This window comes from Mastigoproctus giganteus, chromosome 10, assembly GCF_048544385.1.
Source record: "Mastigoproctus giganteus isolate SK-2022 chromosome 10, ASM4854438v1, whole genome shotgun sequence".
NCBI classification, from domain to species: domain Eukaryota; kingdom Metazoa; phylum Arthropoda; class Arachnida; order Uropygi; family Thelyphonidae; genus Mastigoproctus; species Mastigoproctus giganteus.
This window is the reverse complement of record NC_143584.1, coordinates 7,985,391-8,002,627: the sequence shown is the minus strand read 5'-3', so window position 1 is coordinate 8,002,627 and position 17,237 is coordinate 7,985,391. Positions and strand designations below refer to the sequence as shown.

The window sequence follows — 17,237 nt, the reverse complement described above, 5'->3', positions numbered from 1 at the left end:
CACAATATATCTTCTGTTAGTGAGGATGAAGTCAATTTCATTAGTTGTTAATCCATTTGGACTCTTCCATGTCCACTTTCTGTTCACCCTTTTCTTGAAAAAAAGTGTTCATTACTGACAGTACTTGAGATTCTGCAAATTCCACAAGTCTTTCACCTCTTTTATTTCTTTCACCAATTCCAAAATTTCCTATAGTTACTCTTTCTGCGCTGTTTTGCCTTTTTCCAACCTTAGCATTGAAGTCCCCCATAATAATAGTGTAGTGGGTTTTCTGCTCATCTAGAAGACCCAATTTCGGTGTACATTTCTTCAACCTCTTCATCATCATGGCTCGATGTTGGTGCATAAATCATTATAATCTTTAGCTTGTACCTCTTAGAAATCTTGAGTATTAGTCTTGACACCCTTGGTGATGTACTTTTGAATTCCAAAATGTTGTTTTTAAAATCTTTATGGACCAGAAACCCAACTCCACCTTCACTCCTTTCACTGTTTCCATTGGTGTACAGCAGATTTCCACTTTATAAACTTATAAGTGATTCATTTCTTCTTCTTGTTTCAGCCAAACTGATGATATTCCAATTCACATTTTCTAATTCCTTTTCCAGCTCTAATATCCTGTCTTCACCGATGAGTGATCGTACGTTATAACAGGCCAAGTTCAGTTTCCGTGCATGGCAGCCTGGTCGTACCCAGAGATTCTTAGCACCCTCTGATCCTCTCGCTGCCGTAAGAGGGAGAGTGAAAGCTGCTGGGGACTGAGGGCCATTTGTATTGTTGTGCTTTCATATGCTGGAGGGTTTGGTCTTTTCCTCTTCACGCTGACCAGGCGTCTTGAAGAGGTCTTTTTTTTACCATACATACTTAATCTCGTTAAATCTTTCGAATCCCACAACTGATCCACTAACCACACAGCACAGCAATATGTGTTGTTACTTAATCCCCCCCCCCAAATGCCCAACTGGAGGGGATATTTGACCCTAATCAGGTTTCCCATATGCAGGTTTGTTGTTGTTGTTTGTTATTTGGTTTTTAGGAGTATTAGCAACTAAAGCCATATTGCTCCAGGGATATCTGGTGGTCATTCCGACCTTTCCGCATCCTCTGTATTTGGTGGTCACGGGCTCAAACCCTGGTCTAATCAAGAAGCGTGTGCTACGCACTGCTGTTCCTGCCCACCCCATATGCAGGAAAAGAAACTACTCCAGAAAGCTAAAGTTCTTTCCAAAGTTGCACTTTTTTTTATCTCTCCCTAACACTCACAGTTAATATGTGTACAGGAGCACTTATATAACACTGTGCTGCAAAACAAACAGCTTTTTTTGTGCCAGAAATAATTGCCCACTGTGACGTAAAGGTAAGAGTATTTATAAAAATTTCAGATTAATCTAAATAACAGATTTTTAAGAATAACAAAATTATAAACATTAAATATCAAACGCAGTATAATCTTATTACGATACTTTAAATGACTGGGCTCTGATAATAACTAAATGTTCATCTTTCATAAAATTTTAATTCTATGAATGAAATATATCATAACACCATGGGGGGGGGGGGGGGGGTTCAATGCTGTGGGCTACATACAAGTGCTTCAGAGACTACTGAAGCACATTTCCTGGGTTATGCTGCACCTTCAAGAAAAAGGCAGCCGGTTTTTGCTGCATGACAATGCCCCAACCCATTCTACACTTGTGAAGAGATTTCTGACAAAACATGGCATTGTACAGATCAACCACCGACCCTATTCCCTCAATCCAGCAACAGTAGACTTCTTCCCCATTCTAAAGGTGAAAACTGCCCTCAAGGGAAAGAGATGTCAGGATATTGAGGACAAAGAAAAAAGTAGCTGCCAAATTATCATCTTGTTTGGATGCCTTTGCTGACTCTTTTCAGAAACTTTTAGAATGGTGTATGCAATCAGTTGGTGATTACTTTGAATAAACATAAAACCATTTTTGGGCTCCTTCACTTTGTGTTTTTTTCATTGCACCAACCAGTCCAAGAGCTTTATTGCCATACCTCGTATATAGGACACTTAATGAGAATGACATACAAAAACTATTAATGAAAGGAAAAATAGAAAGCAAAAGAGGAAGAGGATATCCTGGATAATCATGAATAGGAAATGTGGAGAATTGGGACATGCCCAAGTACAAAGAACTTGCCCAATGAGCTGAAAAAGAAGAGTAGAGATCCCTGTCAGCTGATCTTCCAGGAGGTTGGCTGCCACGATTATATTATAATTTTCTTTGTGCATTTATAAACTTACAAACACTGAAGCACAGGCATGGTTTCAGTGATGCAAGCTAACAGTAATAAGCTCTAACAGTAGCAGCTCTCACCTACGTCCAAGGATATTTCTCAAACAACTAACTGATAAGAGTTCATAATTATTAGCAATAACTTTTTCACTTTAATGATAACAAAAAAATAACGACTCTTGCTTTAGCCAAACAGACTCATCAGCAGTTTTAGGTCTTTGCATAGGAAAAAGAGAACTGATCACTATGACTGTTTAGAGGTGTTAACCATTTTTAAAAAAAAATTTTTTTTTTTTGTTTTTATATGCAAAAGAGTTAAGGAATCATTAGTTACTAATCAAATGATTGTCCATTTAGGTGGGGTTTTTTTTAAAATTTTTTAACAAGTATACTCACTGACATGCTGCTGTCTTTCTTACAGGTTCATATTTTTGGGCAAAGTCTCAAGATTAGAGACCCACTAATTAGATATATAGTAAGGGAATATCAAGAAAACCAGACAATAGAAAGATGACTGATTGATTATAAGAAACCATTTGTCATTTTGCATACAGTTATTTTGGTGCTAACTGATACCTCATTAGTGAGGATCACCTAGACAAGATTTCATACAGGATCACTTCCCTCCCTATCTAACTGGGCACAACCATTTAATCCCAAGAAACTGCAAAATTCCACTGAAAGTATGAGGGGTGTTAATCAAAAATCAAACTAAATAAATCACTAAAACAAATTAAATTGCCAAAATTAATCAAAGCTGAAACCACATCAACATATCCAAAACAAATTATAAGACAATTAGAATTACTGCAAGTAATAATTTTTAATAAAAGCAGAAATAATCAACTCAAAATAAAAATGCTGAAACAGATTAAAACTTAGGAAGAGGTGCTACATTAGCAAGGTGAAATACCACCACTTTGCTTATTGGAGGCTTGAAGTAGTGAAACCCATGTTTAGTCTCTAGAGCAAAGTTTCCGGCATCTTCCCCCCCATACTTCTCCTTCAACCCATGCACAGTACTAAGTACTATAGGTTTTGATACCTTTCGTGTATGGGGTTTTCATAAAAAAAAAAAAAAAAAAAAAAAAAAACTTATGTGCTGTTGTTATCTCGAACTTTTTTTACAGGCTCCTATCTTGAGGAAAGCCTTAAGATTTAAGACTTGATAATTACATGTACATAGTACAGGAATGGGGTGAACCAGGCTATAGAAAGGTGACTATTGATCAATGAAATAATTTGCCACGCTCCGTTAGTTGTTGCAGGCTTAATTCTGCATTGTCAGTGAGAATCTAGGTCAGACAAGACATCAAAAAGAGTAAACTCTCCTTTATCTTACTGGCTGTAATATAATATAGTTTAATTTTTGTCCTCCTTCCTTCTGCATACTTTCAACAAAGTTTGGCAGTTACCTAAAGTTAAAAATGACCATGACCAGTCATATAAAAGGAGGCAGTTTAATCTTCCTGTCTAAGCCTAGCTTCTCACTACCACAGTGCAGGTAAGGACCAGTCAGTTGTAGGGAAAGTGATGACTGGTTTTGTATGGCCGATCAAGTGTCACCATTCTGTAGCTTGGTTTGCTTGGTGTTCCTGCACTGTATACCTAATTAGCAAGTCATGAATCTTGAAGCTTTGCTCAAGATATGAACATTACAGTTTTAGTGTGACAGGCTCTGTCCTTATATAGAGACAGTGTACTACACTGTGGTAGTAGCAGCAACAGATCCCACACAAAAAGCAATCTCAGCATATAAGCTCTCCCACCCTTTTAAAAATCTAATGTAAACAGCAAGAGAGAAAAACCAAAACAAGACATGTACTTCAATTTACTATTTTATTACCACACTTGCTTTACAACCAAATTCTAGAAGTGAACACTTAAAACTGTAGCATGGAATAAAAACAGCTAAAAATAATGTGTAGCTGTCTTTTATCCAAGGTCCATTTTAGAGCATGTCATCATTTCTTACACATGCATATACAAAATGGTATATGCATGAAGTATATATTCCACGTACATACTGTAACTGTTCATTTCTTCCATTTTTTTTTACCAAATCAGTCTTCATTCTTAAGATTGAGAAGAAAAAAAAGAAAAAAAATGAAAAAATAAATGAAAAATAAAAATGTGGCAAAAAAAAATTGCATACTGAGGAATCAGTAATGTGTTATAACTTGAGAATAGAAATGTCTTTTCCATTTTAATGATCTCCTAAAGTATGAACATCAGATTCTCTCTCTTCTCTCAAGTTTCTTGATGAGGGGTGTAAGCTCTTTCTCTCTCGCTCTCTCTCTCTCGGGATGGTTCCTGCTGGATCCACGATTAAATAATCTGCCCGTGCGGCTCATCTGTAAAAGGATATTTGCTGGTGACTGGCTGTGATAAGGCTTGCATCTGGCCCCCTGGGAGTTGCACAGATAGGGGATTTAAGAGGAATTGGATAATATGGAGACAGCTGCTATTCACATACTTGACCATACATACATTAATGGATTTTCAATTACTCACTGGCACTCTTTACAAGTAAATTTATCAATAACTCATTTTAAACAATATGAAATGAGAAAAACACTTTGTATTAAAAAAGCAATTAAGTAAATTAAATCTTAAATCTTTAACATAAAATTTATTATTAAGGCAGCTGGTTCTCTAAAAGAACTAAATATCTGCCAATAGATGATACTTTTGAATAAAATTCAGTATTTAATAAGCTGGCTTGCTACAAAAAAAGTTTACAAAGACTAGCAATTTTATAAAGTTAAATTTCATATCTATTTAATACAAATATAATTACACAGACAACTTTCTTTCACACAGAAAAGGCCACTACTCATACTAATATAAAAATCATTCATACCAACACTAGCACAGCTCACACACAAACCTTACTTATAAGCTCACTCACACATACTTGCATACACAAGCAACACACACACACACACACACACACACACACACACACACACACACACACACACACACACACACACACACACACACACACACACACACACACACTTGCATTCTTCACTTGTTCCTATTATAGGGTACGGGATAAAGGAAAGTGATAAATGAAGAAGTCTCCTGTCAAGAATACCTCACTGCTGTTTAAAACAGAAGCTAGACAGGATTCATTCCAGGAGGCCAGCAAGCTAGTATTTTCTTCAAGTTGCTGGACTTCAGCGTCGTCTGCCTACTGGGCTGCGGCTTCGGCTACGGCTCAGGCTTCTTCTGCTGGTGTCCTATTTTTTAAAGACAAAACGTCCCGAATTCAGATATATTCCACCTTTAAAATGAATGAATTATGCATGCAAAATAAAACTTTTGAGTCGATATATAATTTTTGTATTTGTAAAGTGTTTTTACTTTCATTGTGTTCATTATGTCTTCACTTCATTACATAAATGGTCAAAAGGGACCAATAACCTGGTCCCAAGTTTTGGTTCCTTCCTGGTTTCCTCAGCAAGTCATAAGGACCACTTGTGCTGGACAAAACTTGGTGAAATACAACAGCATTTTCCAAACTTTTATTCTTTTCGTATAAATGAAATGAATATCTTTCATGCATCTTAGTGTTTACAGATATTATGTGCATTTTTAAAAATAAATTTAATGAAAGTTAATTCATCATAGCATATTTAAATGTAAACTACTGTGTTCACTTAAAGTTTAACATAGAGTTCAAGTAATAATAAATTTAAAAAATCCTTCTATTCTAACAATTCATTCTACTGAATTAAAAAAACATTTTACAGTCCTCTGTGAGAGTATGAGATTTCATGAAAGTCCCATGCTTGCTTGGAGGGATATGGATCCAAATCCCCAATGGTTGTAAGAATTCTTAAAGGCTTCTTCAATCAGGGTTTAATATTTCTTGAACTGGGATTTGTGGATTTCTACAGAAATTTCATGGAAAGCATAATTTTATAATTAATGCTATTCTGCACTATAGTTGCTACCTAGGAGATACTTTGTTCCCAACTAAGTCATTTAAACTACTTATTATTCACAGTTTTGTGCAAGTTGCTAACTAAAGCAACTCGCTATCTGATGAGATTCCAGTAAAAATCACAACAGTCTATCATAACATGGCTTTGCCTGTTTTGGTGATGTTATTCAATTAAAACAAAATTAGTAATTTTAGGTTTTCTCACGGACAATGATGTTTCTAAAATAGGTGTAAGCTCAAGCCTGTCACTGTCTCAAGAAAGGACACAGCATTCCCCGAACAGTGATTCAGAAATATAACACAGGATCGCATTAATTATTGAAATTATTTCAACTCCTACACACACACACACACACACACACACACACACACACACACACACACACACACACACACACACACACACACACACACACACACACACACACACACACACACACCTTTCCCAACAAGAAACCATGTTTCAAACTTGTTTTCAAGTTTATCCAACTTTTCAATAATCAAAGGATTTTTTTTTTATAGATGATGCTTTAAAGATTCTGTTCAGCATTCTATCCGAACAGAAATTTATTAATTTAGAACTCTGAAAGAGATATAACATAGTCATAAGCTTTCTTCAGATACCCAAAATATAGAGTACAAAAAGGTACTCATTATCTGCTGGAACAGGAAGGAAACATGTGCCTACTACCTTACATTCTATACCAGGGTTGGCCAACTAGTCGATCATGATCTACGTGTTGATCGCAGCTTTAATTTCGGTCGATCACGGCGAATTTTAAATATACAGTCATCCCTTGATTTGCACGATCAGGTATACTACCAAAATTTTATATTGCGCAGCGGGTTTCGCTATCTGCGTGTTATTTATTTATTTTTATTTTTAAGAAGTTTCAAAAATAGGAATGAAGAGAAATTTTGAAAATTTGTTTGTTTTTTTTTTTTTTTTTTTTTTGCATGATTGAAGATTTCCTTGAAGGAGAAATACGTTTCACCATAATAACAAAATCTCACAGAATTCCAGCTGTCCATATTATTGCAAATGCAATAAGATTGAGTTTACTACCTGTTTATAATTAGTTTGCACTAATAGAAAAGCCCAATAAACCGGAATGTGCAAACTGTTTTTATTGTTTTATGGTCGTGACCTCCAGAAATAGCTTTAGAGAAATATCACAAAGGCTTTCAAAACTGATTCTTATAACAATATAACCAAACAGAGCAATAAACGGTGGTGTGTTTGTCCGGTTATTTTGGAAACAACTTCCTTATTTGGGAATCCTCTTCATCAATTATCCTACGTTATCTGTTCAGACAGAATATTTTTCTGGTTCGTGCAACTTAAGTGTTTTAATCGGTATGCATTGCTTTTGCTAATTTAATAACTGGACAGTACTTATATGTTCATTTAATACCTTTTGATTTAAAATGAATACTACGACAAAGAGTAAAATGTATCATTTTCATCAAGAATGGGAACTACAATACTTTTTTGTAATGGTGAAATAAAAATGTTGCTGTTTGATTTGTAATGCTTCCGTGGAAATTTAGAAAGGCACTTCAACGCACTCCATGGTAAATACCAATCGCATTTTCCGCCAAATAGTGACCTAAGAAAAAATAAATTAGAAGAACTTAAATCCAGATTATTCGTGACACCTAATTTACAATCTAAAGCAGTAACTGTAGCATCATTTCAAGTGTCATCTTCTTGCAAAAAAATGCAAACCATTTTCTGATGGTCAATTCATCACAGATGCATTTTTAGAAATAACAGATTCTCTTTTTGAAAATTTTAAGAACAAAAATGAAATTAAAAGTGCTCTTCAAGGTCTGCAATTATCTCGAAATACTGTAATGCGACGCACCGAAAAAATGAGTAAAAATGTGAGTGAACAACTGCGTGCTGATATTGCTAATTGCATGTCATTTTCTTTACAACTGGATGATTCTGCCACTAGAGAAGAACTGCTGGCAAAAACTGCTGCTTTCTTTTCATTAAAAGAAAGAACTAGAGGTCTTGGTATCTTTAACTCATTCAAACATTTTATTGAAAAAATTAAATTACCACTATTTAAGCTCGTATCAGTAACAACAGATGGAACTAAAGAAATGACGGGGCATCTTCACAGATTCATCGCATTGTGCCAAAAGGATCATGAATTCCCAGATTTTTTGAGTTACCACTGTATCATCCACCAACAAGTGTTAGCCAGCAAAAGATTAAATACTAAAAGTGTTATGAATATTGCTTTCAAAATCATGAATTCCATCAGAGGACAATCTCTTCAAAGGAGACTTTTCAAAATGCAACTCGATGAAAATGAACCAGATCTGATATTACACACAGATGTGAGGTGGCTGAATCGGAGTAAGTTTCTACAGAGATTTCGAAATTTGCTGAATGAAATTAAAAAATTTGTTGATCAAAGGGGAGATGATTATCAGCAGCTACAAGATACAGAGTGGTTGTGTGATCTGGCTTTTTTTTGGCAGATTTTACCAGTAAATTAAGTGATCTGAATTTGGAATTACAAGGAAAAAATAAAAATGTGGGTGACATAAGTAGTATTTCTGCATATAAATATCAATTTTTGTCAATTGGCTAAGGATCTCAAAGAAAATAAATTTGACCATTTTGTATATTTATACATTTCCAAAAATATCCTGTTTTTGAATTTAATAGTGAGAAATATGTTTCTGAAATTGAGAATGTTGTGGCCGATTTTAAAACCAGATTCAGTGATTTTAAAACAATTGAAGACATTGTTCAATATATTTGTTATCTATTTAATGTTGACTTAGATATGAAACAAATTGCAGAAAAAAATCGCTGCGATTTTTCACATGGAGAAAATATTACTTGAAAATGAAATTATTACATTGCGAAACGATATCTTCCTAAAAGCAAGATCATCAGAAAAAGAGTTTTGGAAATGTTTGCCGAGAAAAGTACCCAAATGTAAAAAAATGCAGTGAAATTTTAAATTCCTGTTTTGGTTCCACGTATCTATGTGGATTGGCCTTTTCATATTTGAAACAAACAAAGAATCGCTGTGCTCCTACGGACTTGCATACAGAAGATTCTTTACGGTTGGCCTTATAGCAGTATTTCCCGATTTTGAAAGCTTGGCAGATGACATGAAGACACAAACTTCGCATAAATTAAAATTTTAAATACGTATGAATTTAAAATAAGAATTCTGAATTGTATCGAATTTTAAAATTTATAAACAACATTTTTCAATATGTGTTGATTAACTTTTTTAACCTTGTGCAATGAAATTTTTGAGATGATAGATCGCGGCACATTTTGAAGGAAAAAAGTAAATCGCATCACAAATTAAGTTGGCCACCCCTGTTCTATACTATATCAGATATTATAAGATCAAAATTAATAGTAAATTCTGAAAAATCTAATTGGAAAAAAATTAACCTAAGTGTCCATTGAGGATGCCCCTTTATTTCTAACTTTGTTTAACATTTATTTAAATGGAGTTATCTTGTTATTTTACTGCATGGTGCACAGCACTTCACTATGCACAGAGTCAAAATCTGTGCATAGGGAATTACTCCAGTTATTTCCTTCTGGGAATAATTACAAATACTGCACAGACATTTCACAGTACTTTCTGTACCACTTCATTGGTGACCAGGTTGCTTTATATGCAATAACATTAACTCACACACTTACTGGAAGAACAAGCACTCCAATTTTCAAAATGGTGAATTAATAAACCCATTTTTATTTGCTGAATATAATTCACATAGCAGACGGGCCTTAACAGAAGTTAAGGCCCATGTGCTATGTCTGATTGTCCATTTGAAAAAAATATATTTATTGAAATTGCTAGAATGTTATGAAAAAGCACAGTATTATAAAAAAAATAATAGTAGAGTAAGAGTAGGAGATTACAAGATTAGAGTAATCTTGATTTGCTATGTCATTGAAAGTAGGAGCAGAAACTCCAGCTAGAGCTTATTCAGTCTGAAGAGTCCTCCTATTCTTACTGTCAATTTGGTTGACTCCTTACTGTCTGAAAATGTACTGCAGGCTGATGAAGGTGATGGTGAGAAAAATACTGTCTTCCCTGAGCAATCTGCTTTATTGCGAAAATATTTTAACTGGCAATAAATACCATTGGATTGAGACAATTATGTCACCAGATCCCATACAGATGAAAAGCCTGGTTCAGGGGATGCTGTCCATTAAAGCAAGGGTTTACTGTATTTCAACTGAGTTCTGCTACCTAAGAATTTGGTCTTACCACTTCAGCAGAAAAAAAATAAAATGGGATTTTCTGGACACGTCCTAACAAGAAGTAAAATTGTAATAAAGAGCAAAATTATTAAGGTAACACTTTTAGTTACCAGTATTGCTCTGTCAAAAGATGTAAAGTTAACAGATGCAACAAATACAAGAAAACCACTACTTCAAAGAACACTAGATTAAAGATATATAAAATATTAGCTCTTCGAACATTATTTTAAGGGAATGAAATCTAGGAATAGAAATAAGTTGCAAGACTTATTTATACAAAGTTGCAAGACTATCCTGTCCTTTCTTTTATCTGGGATTTTTTTCTCAAATTCGAAATCAATAAATTTTTTGCAGCCAGCAGGATATAAGCTGCTCAGATAATGCAATGGTCTTAATGCTCACATTAAAACAAACTTCACCTTCATCAGTTGTATGGTATATACCATTTTTTAACAAATGGTATTTCTAAAATTGACCATTTGTTTAAAAGATGACATATATTACTCTTTAATTTCAAATGGTCCCTCAGCAGATATATAGGGGTGTGTGTGTGTGTGTGTGTGTGTGTGTGTGTGTGTGTGTGTGTGTGTGTGTGTGTGTGTGTGTGTGTGTGTGTGTGTGTGTGTAAATGCACGTGCGTGCTTGCTCTCTCTCTCTCTTGTGACAATACTCAGACAAAATAGTTAAAAAGACATTTTGGCCCAAGAAATGAGAAATGTACAAGTAGACAAATGTGAGAAGGCATTACCATGGTGAAGCAAGAGTTATTTTTTCTGGTCTTTTTCTCCAAAACACATCTCTGGAGCGTATTTGTGCTAGCTATTTTGGCCTCAGCCAAAAATTCTAGCAAAAAAAAAAAAAAAAAATCCTTCATTTTGTTGTGTGTTTGCTGTGCATTTTTGGATTAGTGTGTGTTGGGGGGGGGGGGGTCTTCCACAGTGACTACTTGTTTCGTGATCATGCCTGTAATCCCACATTTCATATCCAGTCATGATAAATTTCAAAAATGTATTGTCAGTAATCACAAAGTTCAAACATATTGGAAGCAACTTGCAGATAGCATTTAAACTGTTCCTCTGTTAGTGGCCATGGCATGAACATGCCTGTTGTTCAAAGGTTACATTAAAACAGAATGACATGAAGGAGATACAAGTTTTTTTAGTGATTTCTTAAACTGACAAAATGTCATTCAGTCAGTCTTTTAGTGTTTCTTGCGGTGTAACAGCAGGATTACAATTGCTGAAAAAGGAAGAGAAAAGATCTGTGGATTGTTTGAATTTTTAGACTTAGTAATATATTCTAAACCTTACACAAGTGAAGTGCTTTCATTTCAAGTATTTTGGACTAAATTCCCATCCCTATGCACAAATGTTCATTTTGCAGCTGTTACTCCAAGTTTTCAGCTAAGAACAATTTCCTCTTCAGACACTTCTGTTCTGAGATCACAACTTTAGGATAAGTTCAGCATCTTATGGGAGATAACTATGACTTGCATTCCCCAATAAAAGTTGCTTGGAGGAGCTGTACTGAATATTTGTCATATATGCTCTCTACAACGATGTTGCCAGACAAAGCCTTTTGATCAACTTGGGAAAACTGCCAACTCTTCTGGATAAGCACTAATGAATGAATGGATGTTGAGGTATTAGTCATAGTACACAAATATCTTAATTTCCAAGCCATTTTGCTGGACACGTCATTATTATTAGTAATTATTTATTGATGCTAAGTTTCCGGAATGATAGATTCTTTTTTTTTTTTTGGTTCAGTTCCTGCACTCCCTACCACCAACAAATGCCCCCCCCCCCCCCAATCCAGGACCTCTACTAACGAGGACAGGTAGCCACGCACCCGGATTTTTGAGTGAAACCTCCCCCCCTCTTAAAAAAACCTGTAAACTGTTCTAAATCTACAACTTCCAAATTCCCAAACTGTAAGTGCAATATAGTGAGGTGGGAAAATTTTCCTTCCTTCAACTACTTACACCCCCCCCCCCACGCTTTTGAAATACAGCAATGGAACGTGCCTGGGCAATAAAAGACAGCCTATGACACGTATTCACCAATTTGCAGTTCTCGACTACTCCAGTTGTCTGGCTAATAAAGTTTCAGGACTTTAGGACCTCCAAAATTTTTTCATACTAAGCCCATACTTATGTGATAAGCAATAAATGTGCTCTCAAAAGTGGATATCAGTGCTACCCAAGCACAACCAGCCTCACTTCTGTCCCTCAGACCATGATAACAGTTGCATCATGCCAGTAGGCAAACCCATCTTGCCAAAACTGTGTAAAAAAAAACTTTAGCCAAAAGGATCCCTCCCTCTCTTCAAATTCTTATGTGTCTAAAGCACCACAATAGCCTGTATATATAATTTTTTTAAAAAAATTTGCTTTATACCTGATTTAGAGGGTAGAGTTGTAAATTAATTGAGCTTTAGTTTAGCTATTATATGGTATATTTTTTTTTTTTTTATATATATATAGGAATATTGATTGGGACTATCTGTTCAGATTATAAATTAAGCTAAATTTACATGATCAAAATGAAATGTCTAAAAGGTTCAGCAGAATTGTGAGATTCTTTAGTCAGCGAGAACCAATTAAACTTAATGAGAAGTTCCTAGTTCTAGCCATGAAATTTAAAATGCTATGTTCCTAAGTTGCTAAAGGAAAAGAAAGGGAAGTCTTCGAGGCAATACAATCCTAGTACCACCATAGGAATCTGGCAAAAACATAATTCCTATGGCATTATCTTGGAACCGAGGCTATTAGTGTCGAATCCCAACAATGCTAACCTGGTGGACCAGTGGCATCACTGGGGGATCCTCCTCACCATGTTGTTCAGACACTCACATTGAGGGGAGACCACTGAAAATATGAGTCCTCTTGTATTTGTGTAAATACAATATAATGATTTACAAAAATGAGAATGAAGTTACTTACCTTGTCACGTCCTCTACTATCTTTGGCTTTCTGTCGCTGTCGTCTTTCGGCCTCTTCTTGTTCTTTCTGCAGTTGCCACCTCTTTTCTCTCTCCAGTCTTCGCTGCTTCCGTTCTTCTTCCCGCTGTCGAACCTTTAAAAAAAAAATTATAAGCTATTATGTCACTGACTGTAGTTTTCAAATAATACCGAACCAATAGAGAAATGCTGAAAAAAACAGTTGTACTTATTTGGATGTAATATGAAGAGTTTCAAAAGTTCTAAAACCATACCTGTTATTTAAAATGAAAACCAATCAGTGTTAGGAATAGTTTCCTTTTTGAAACAGCAGCCTTCACAGATAAAATACTTCTTGAAACATTCTAGTCACTTCTCAAACACTTGTGATAGGCAATATATTCAAAATTCTGTTCAGCATATTAGCTATGGCTTATTTAGCATTAGCATAGGCATTTGATGCAAGAAAGCAAGCTTATGCAGCATCAGCCAAAAAAAAAACACCCCACTTCCACTTCACCCCTCTGTTCGTTCAAAATACCTGTCCAGCTGAGCCTTAAACTTATTTAGGCTATCAACCTCCACCACAACGGATGGAAGTCTGTTCCACCAACCAACCACCCGCTGGCTAAAGGCAAATTTCCGCACGTCTATCCTACATCTGTCTTTCCTCAATTTCAATTTATGCCCTCTCAGGTGATTTTTCTGAGCTAGAGGAAGAATCCCATCAGCATTGAGCATGCTTAAACCATTCAAGGCTTCATACACCTCTATCAGATCACCTCGCTGGTGCCTAGTCTCCAGACACTGTAATTTGCAAAACTTAAGCCTTTCTTCGTAACAGCACCCCTTTGTTCCATTCACTAATCTTGTTGCCCTTCTCTGTACTCATTCCAGCAGCTCTACATCCTTCTTGAAATGAGGCCTCCAGACCTGTATACAGTACTCTAGGTGTGGCCTGACCATTGCCTTATACAATGGAATAATCACCTCCTTATCCCTGCTGGAAAAATTCCTGTATATCATTTACAATACTCCATGAGCTATTCTTGCAGCCCGTCTGCACTGCTCAGAGAACTTCATATCTGCCTGCACAACCACCCCCAAGTCCCGTTCATTCTCTACCACTGTCAGTGTAGTACCACAGAGTTGATACGTTGCTCTGGGGTTGCTGTTTCCCATGTGTAGTACTTTACATTTGTCAATGTTAAACTTCATTTGCCACCTCTCAGCCCATCTGCTCAACCTTTCCAGATCCTGTTGCAGCAGCATAGTGTCAGTAGTGTCCTTGACAACCCTGCCAACCTTTGTATCGTCTGCAAACTTGGACATTAAGCTTGATATACCATCATCAATATCATTTATAAATACAGAAAACAATAATGGACCCAACACTGAGCCCTGAGGGACTCCACTAATAACATTAGTCCACGATGAGCAGTGTCCATTGATTACCACTCTCTGTCTTCTCCCCCTCAACCACCCCTTTATCCATAGCAGCAATTTGCCTCCAATGTCACACCGCTCCAATTTGTGTAGCAGTCTTCCATGTGCAACAGTATCAAAAGCCTTTCTAAGATCCAAGTATATAATATCAAAGTTATTCCCTGCATCCAGTTCTTTTGTGACTGCATCATAGTATCCAATCAAGTTGGTCAGGCAGGACTTCCCCTTAACAAAACTATGCTGTGTCTGAGCTATAACTGAAGTCTTGTCTAAATGATCCTGCAGTGCTTCTTTAACAAGGGCCTCCATTAATTTTCCTGGAACAGAAGTTAAGCTCACAGGTCTATAATTACTTGTGTCAGCCTTTGATCCTCCTTTGTGAATTGGGGTCACATTTGCACATTTCCAGTCTATGGGTACCTCCCCTGAGTCCAAGGAAGCTCTCATAATTATGGCTAAGGGTTTGCTTACTTCCTTTGCTGCCTCCTTTAATATAACTGGATAGATCCCATCCACCCCGGGTGCCTTTCTTGTGTTTATCTTCAACAGTTTCTCCTCCACTTTACTTCCAGTTATTTCAAGATTCTGTAGCTTACTGCTAGAGTTGAATACACCTCTGGCATTCCCCTTGCTGAATAACTCCTCATGTGTGAATGTCGATGCAAAATATTCATTTAGTTTGTTAGCTACCTGAGCAGGATCATCAACAGTTGACCAATCAATATCAAGTGGACCAATCTGATTCATCCCCTTCCTTCTAGAGTTTACATAAGTAAAGAACTCTTTGCTGTTTTTCTTTGCATCCCTTGCCAAGGATTTCTCGTAATCTGCCTTCGCCTGCCTAACCTCCTTTGTAACTTGGTTGCATATCAACTTGTATCTATCATAGGCTTCTGTGTCATGTGTTAATTTGTAAGTATCCCATGCATTTTTCTTCTCTGCCATATGCCTCATTAGTTCATCTGACATCCATTTTGGCCTAAACCTTGAGCAATATTTCTTAGTTGGTATGTAAAGCCTAGTAGCTTCCAAGATAAGTTCTTTGAATGCTTCCCATTTTGAATTTGCTGTTGGTAACATCATCAGTTGGTCCCACTGTATAGAATTTAAATACTGTCTCAGTCCATCGTAGTCGCCTTTACGGAAGCAATAACCCTTCCCTTTACCCCTAATGGTAGTTACCTCTTTGAGTAAATCCCACTTGAGCACACTGTGATCACTGCCACCTATTGGTTCATTTATCTGCAGATTCTTAATGCATGAAGAATCACTGCTGATAACCAAATCAAGAGTATTACTCCCTCTAGTTGCCTCCCGAACATGCTGATGTAGAAAACAATCATCCAATAAATCCCCAAAAGCCCTGCTTAGTGTGTGAGTAACCAGCCCCCAAATTCCAGTCAATATCTGGGAAATTAAAATCTCCCATTATAAGACTCTGATTTACTGGCCCACTCTATTTCCCTGTACAGTTCCTTATTATACTCATCAGAGTCATTAGGCCTATAGCACACTCCTACTCTCAATTTTGATCTCCCAATGCTTATGTCACACCAAACTGACTCAACACTGCACTGTCCAGCGATGTCGACTGGCTTCACTTCCTTGGTTTTTATGTGTTTCTTAACTAATAGCATAACCCCTCCCCCCTTCCTATCCCGTCTATCCTTTCTGTAGACGTTGTACTCCCCAAATTGCAGTTCTGCATCCCTTATATCTGTGTGGCACGTCTCTGATATCCCAACAATATCTGCCTTTGATGTTTTGAGCAATACCTCAAATTCATCAAATTTATTTACTAAACTCCTAGCATTGGTGTACACGCAAGTATACCTGCACCTGTTTCTATTCTTAGCTACCCTAACACAACCCATGTGTTTACTTGTACCGCAATGGCTCCCAGCAGTCTCTGAAATACCATGCATCTTGTTTTTCAGGCTTCTGCTCATTCTAATAGAAGCAGTGCAAGAATCTCTTTCACCTCTGCCAGTGGCTACTGTCAATCTATTGGTCTTTGTCTCCTACCAAGCTAGCAGTTTTCCAACCCACCTAACACTGCCTCGATAGCATCAGCAAATATTCTTGCACCCTTTCTATTTAAGTGTATCCCATCCCTGTAGAAGCAATCTCTCCTGTGAACAAGTACAGTCCAGGCTGAAATAAATTCTACCCCTTGAGCCTTGCACAATCTTTCCAGGGCCGAATTGATCGACAAGGCTCTCATCATATACTCCCTCCTATCGTGTCTGGGCAGAATTGCAGACACTTTCAAATTCAACCCTAATTCTTGGCTTTTGTTCAACGGTGACCTGTACTTGTTAAGTAATTCTGCTGGTCTCCTACTCTTAATATTATTAGTGCCAACGTGTAC

At 36.6% G+C, this 17,237-nt stretch overlaps 1 protein-coding gene across 3 annotated transcripts in view; it reads right to left on the bottom strand.

The window, feature by feature from the left end:
* Nucleotides 1-4,403: 4,403 nt before the first annotated feature.
* Acn (apoptotic chromatin condensation inducer acinus) overlaps nt 4,404-17,237 on the bottom strand; it is a 295,740-nt gene continuing 282,906 nt past the window's right edge. For 2 of the 3 annotated variants that reach the window (XM_090383866.1, XM_090383867.1), the window contains exons 11-12: nt 13,425-13,556; nt 5,230-5,512 (exon numbers count right to left, since the gene is read on the bottom strand). In XM_090383866.1, the coding sequence (XP_090239992.1) occupies nt 5,450-5,512; nt 13,425-13,556 (195 nt within the window). In that variant the 3' untranslated portion in view covers nt 5,230-5,449. Of the gene's footprint in view, nt 4,673-5,229; nt 5,513-13,424; nt 13,557-17,237 lie in introns of those variants that run through there. The other variant, XR_016547575.1, reaches the window with a different exon arrangement.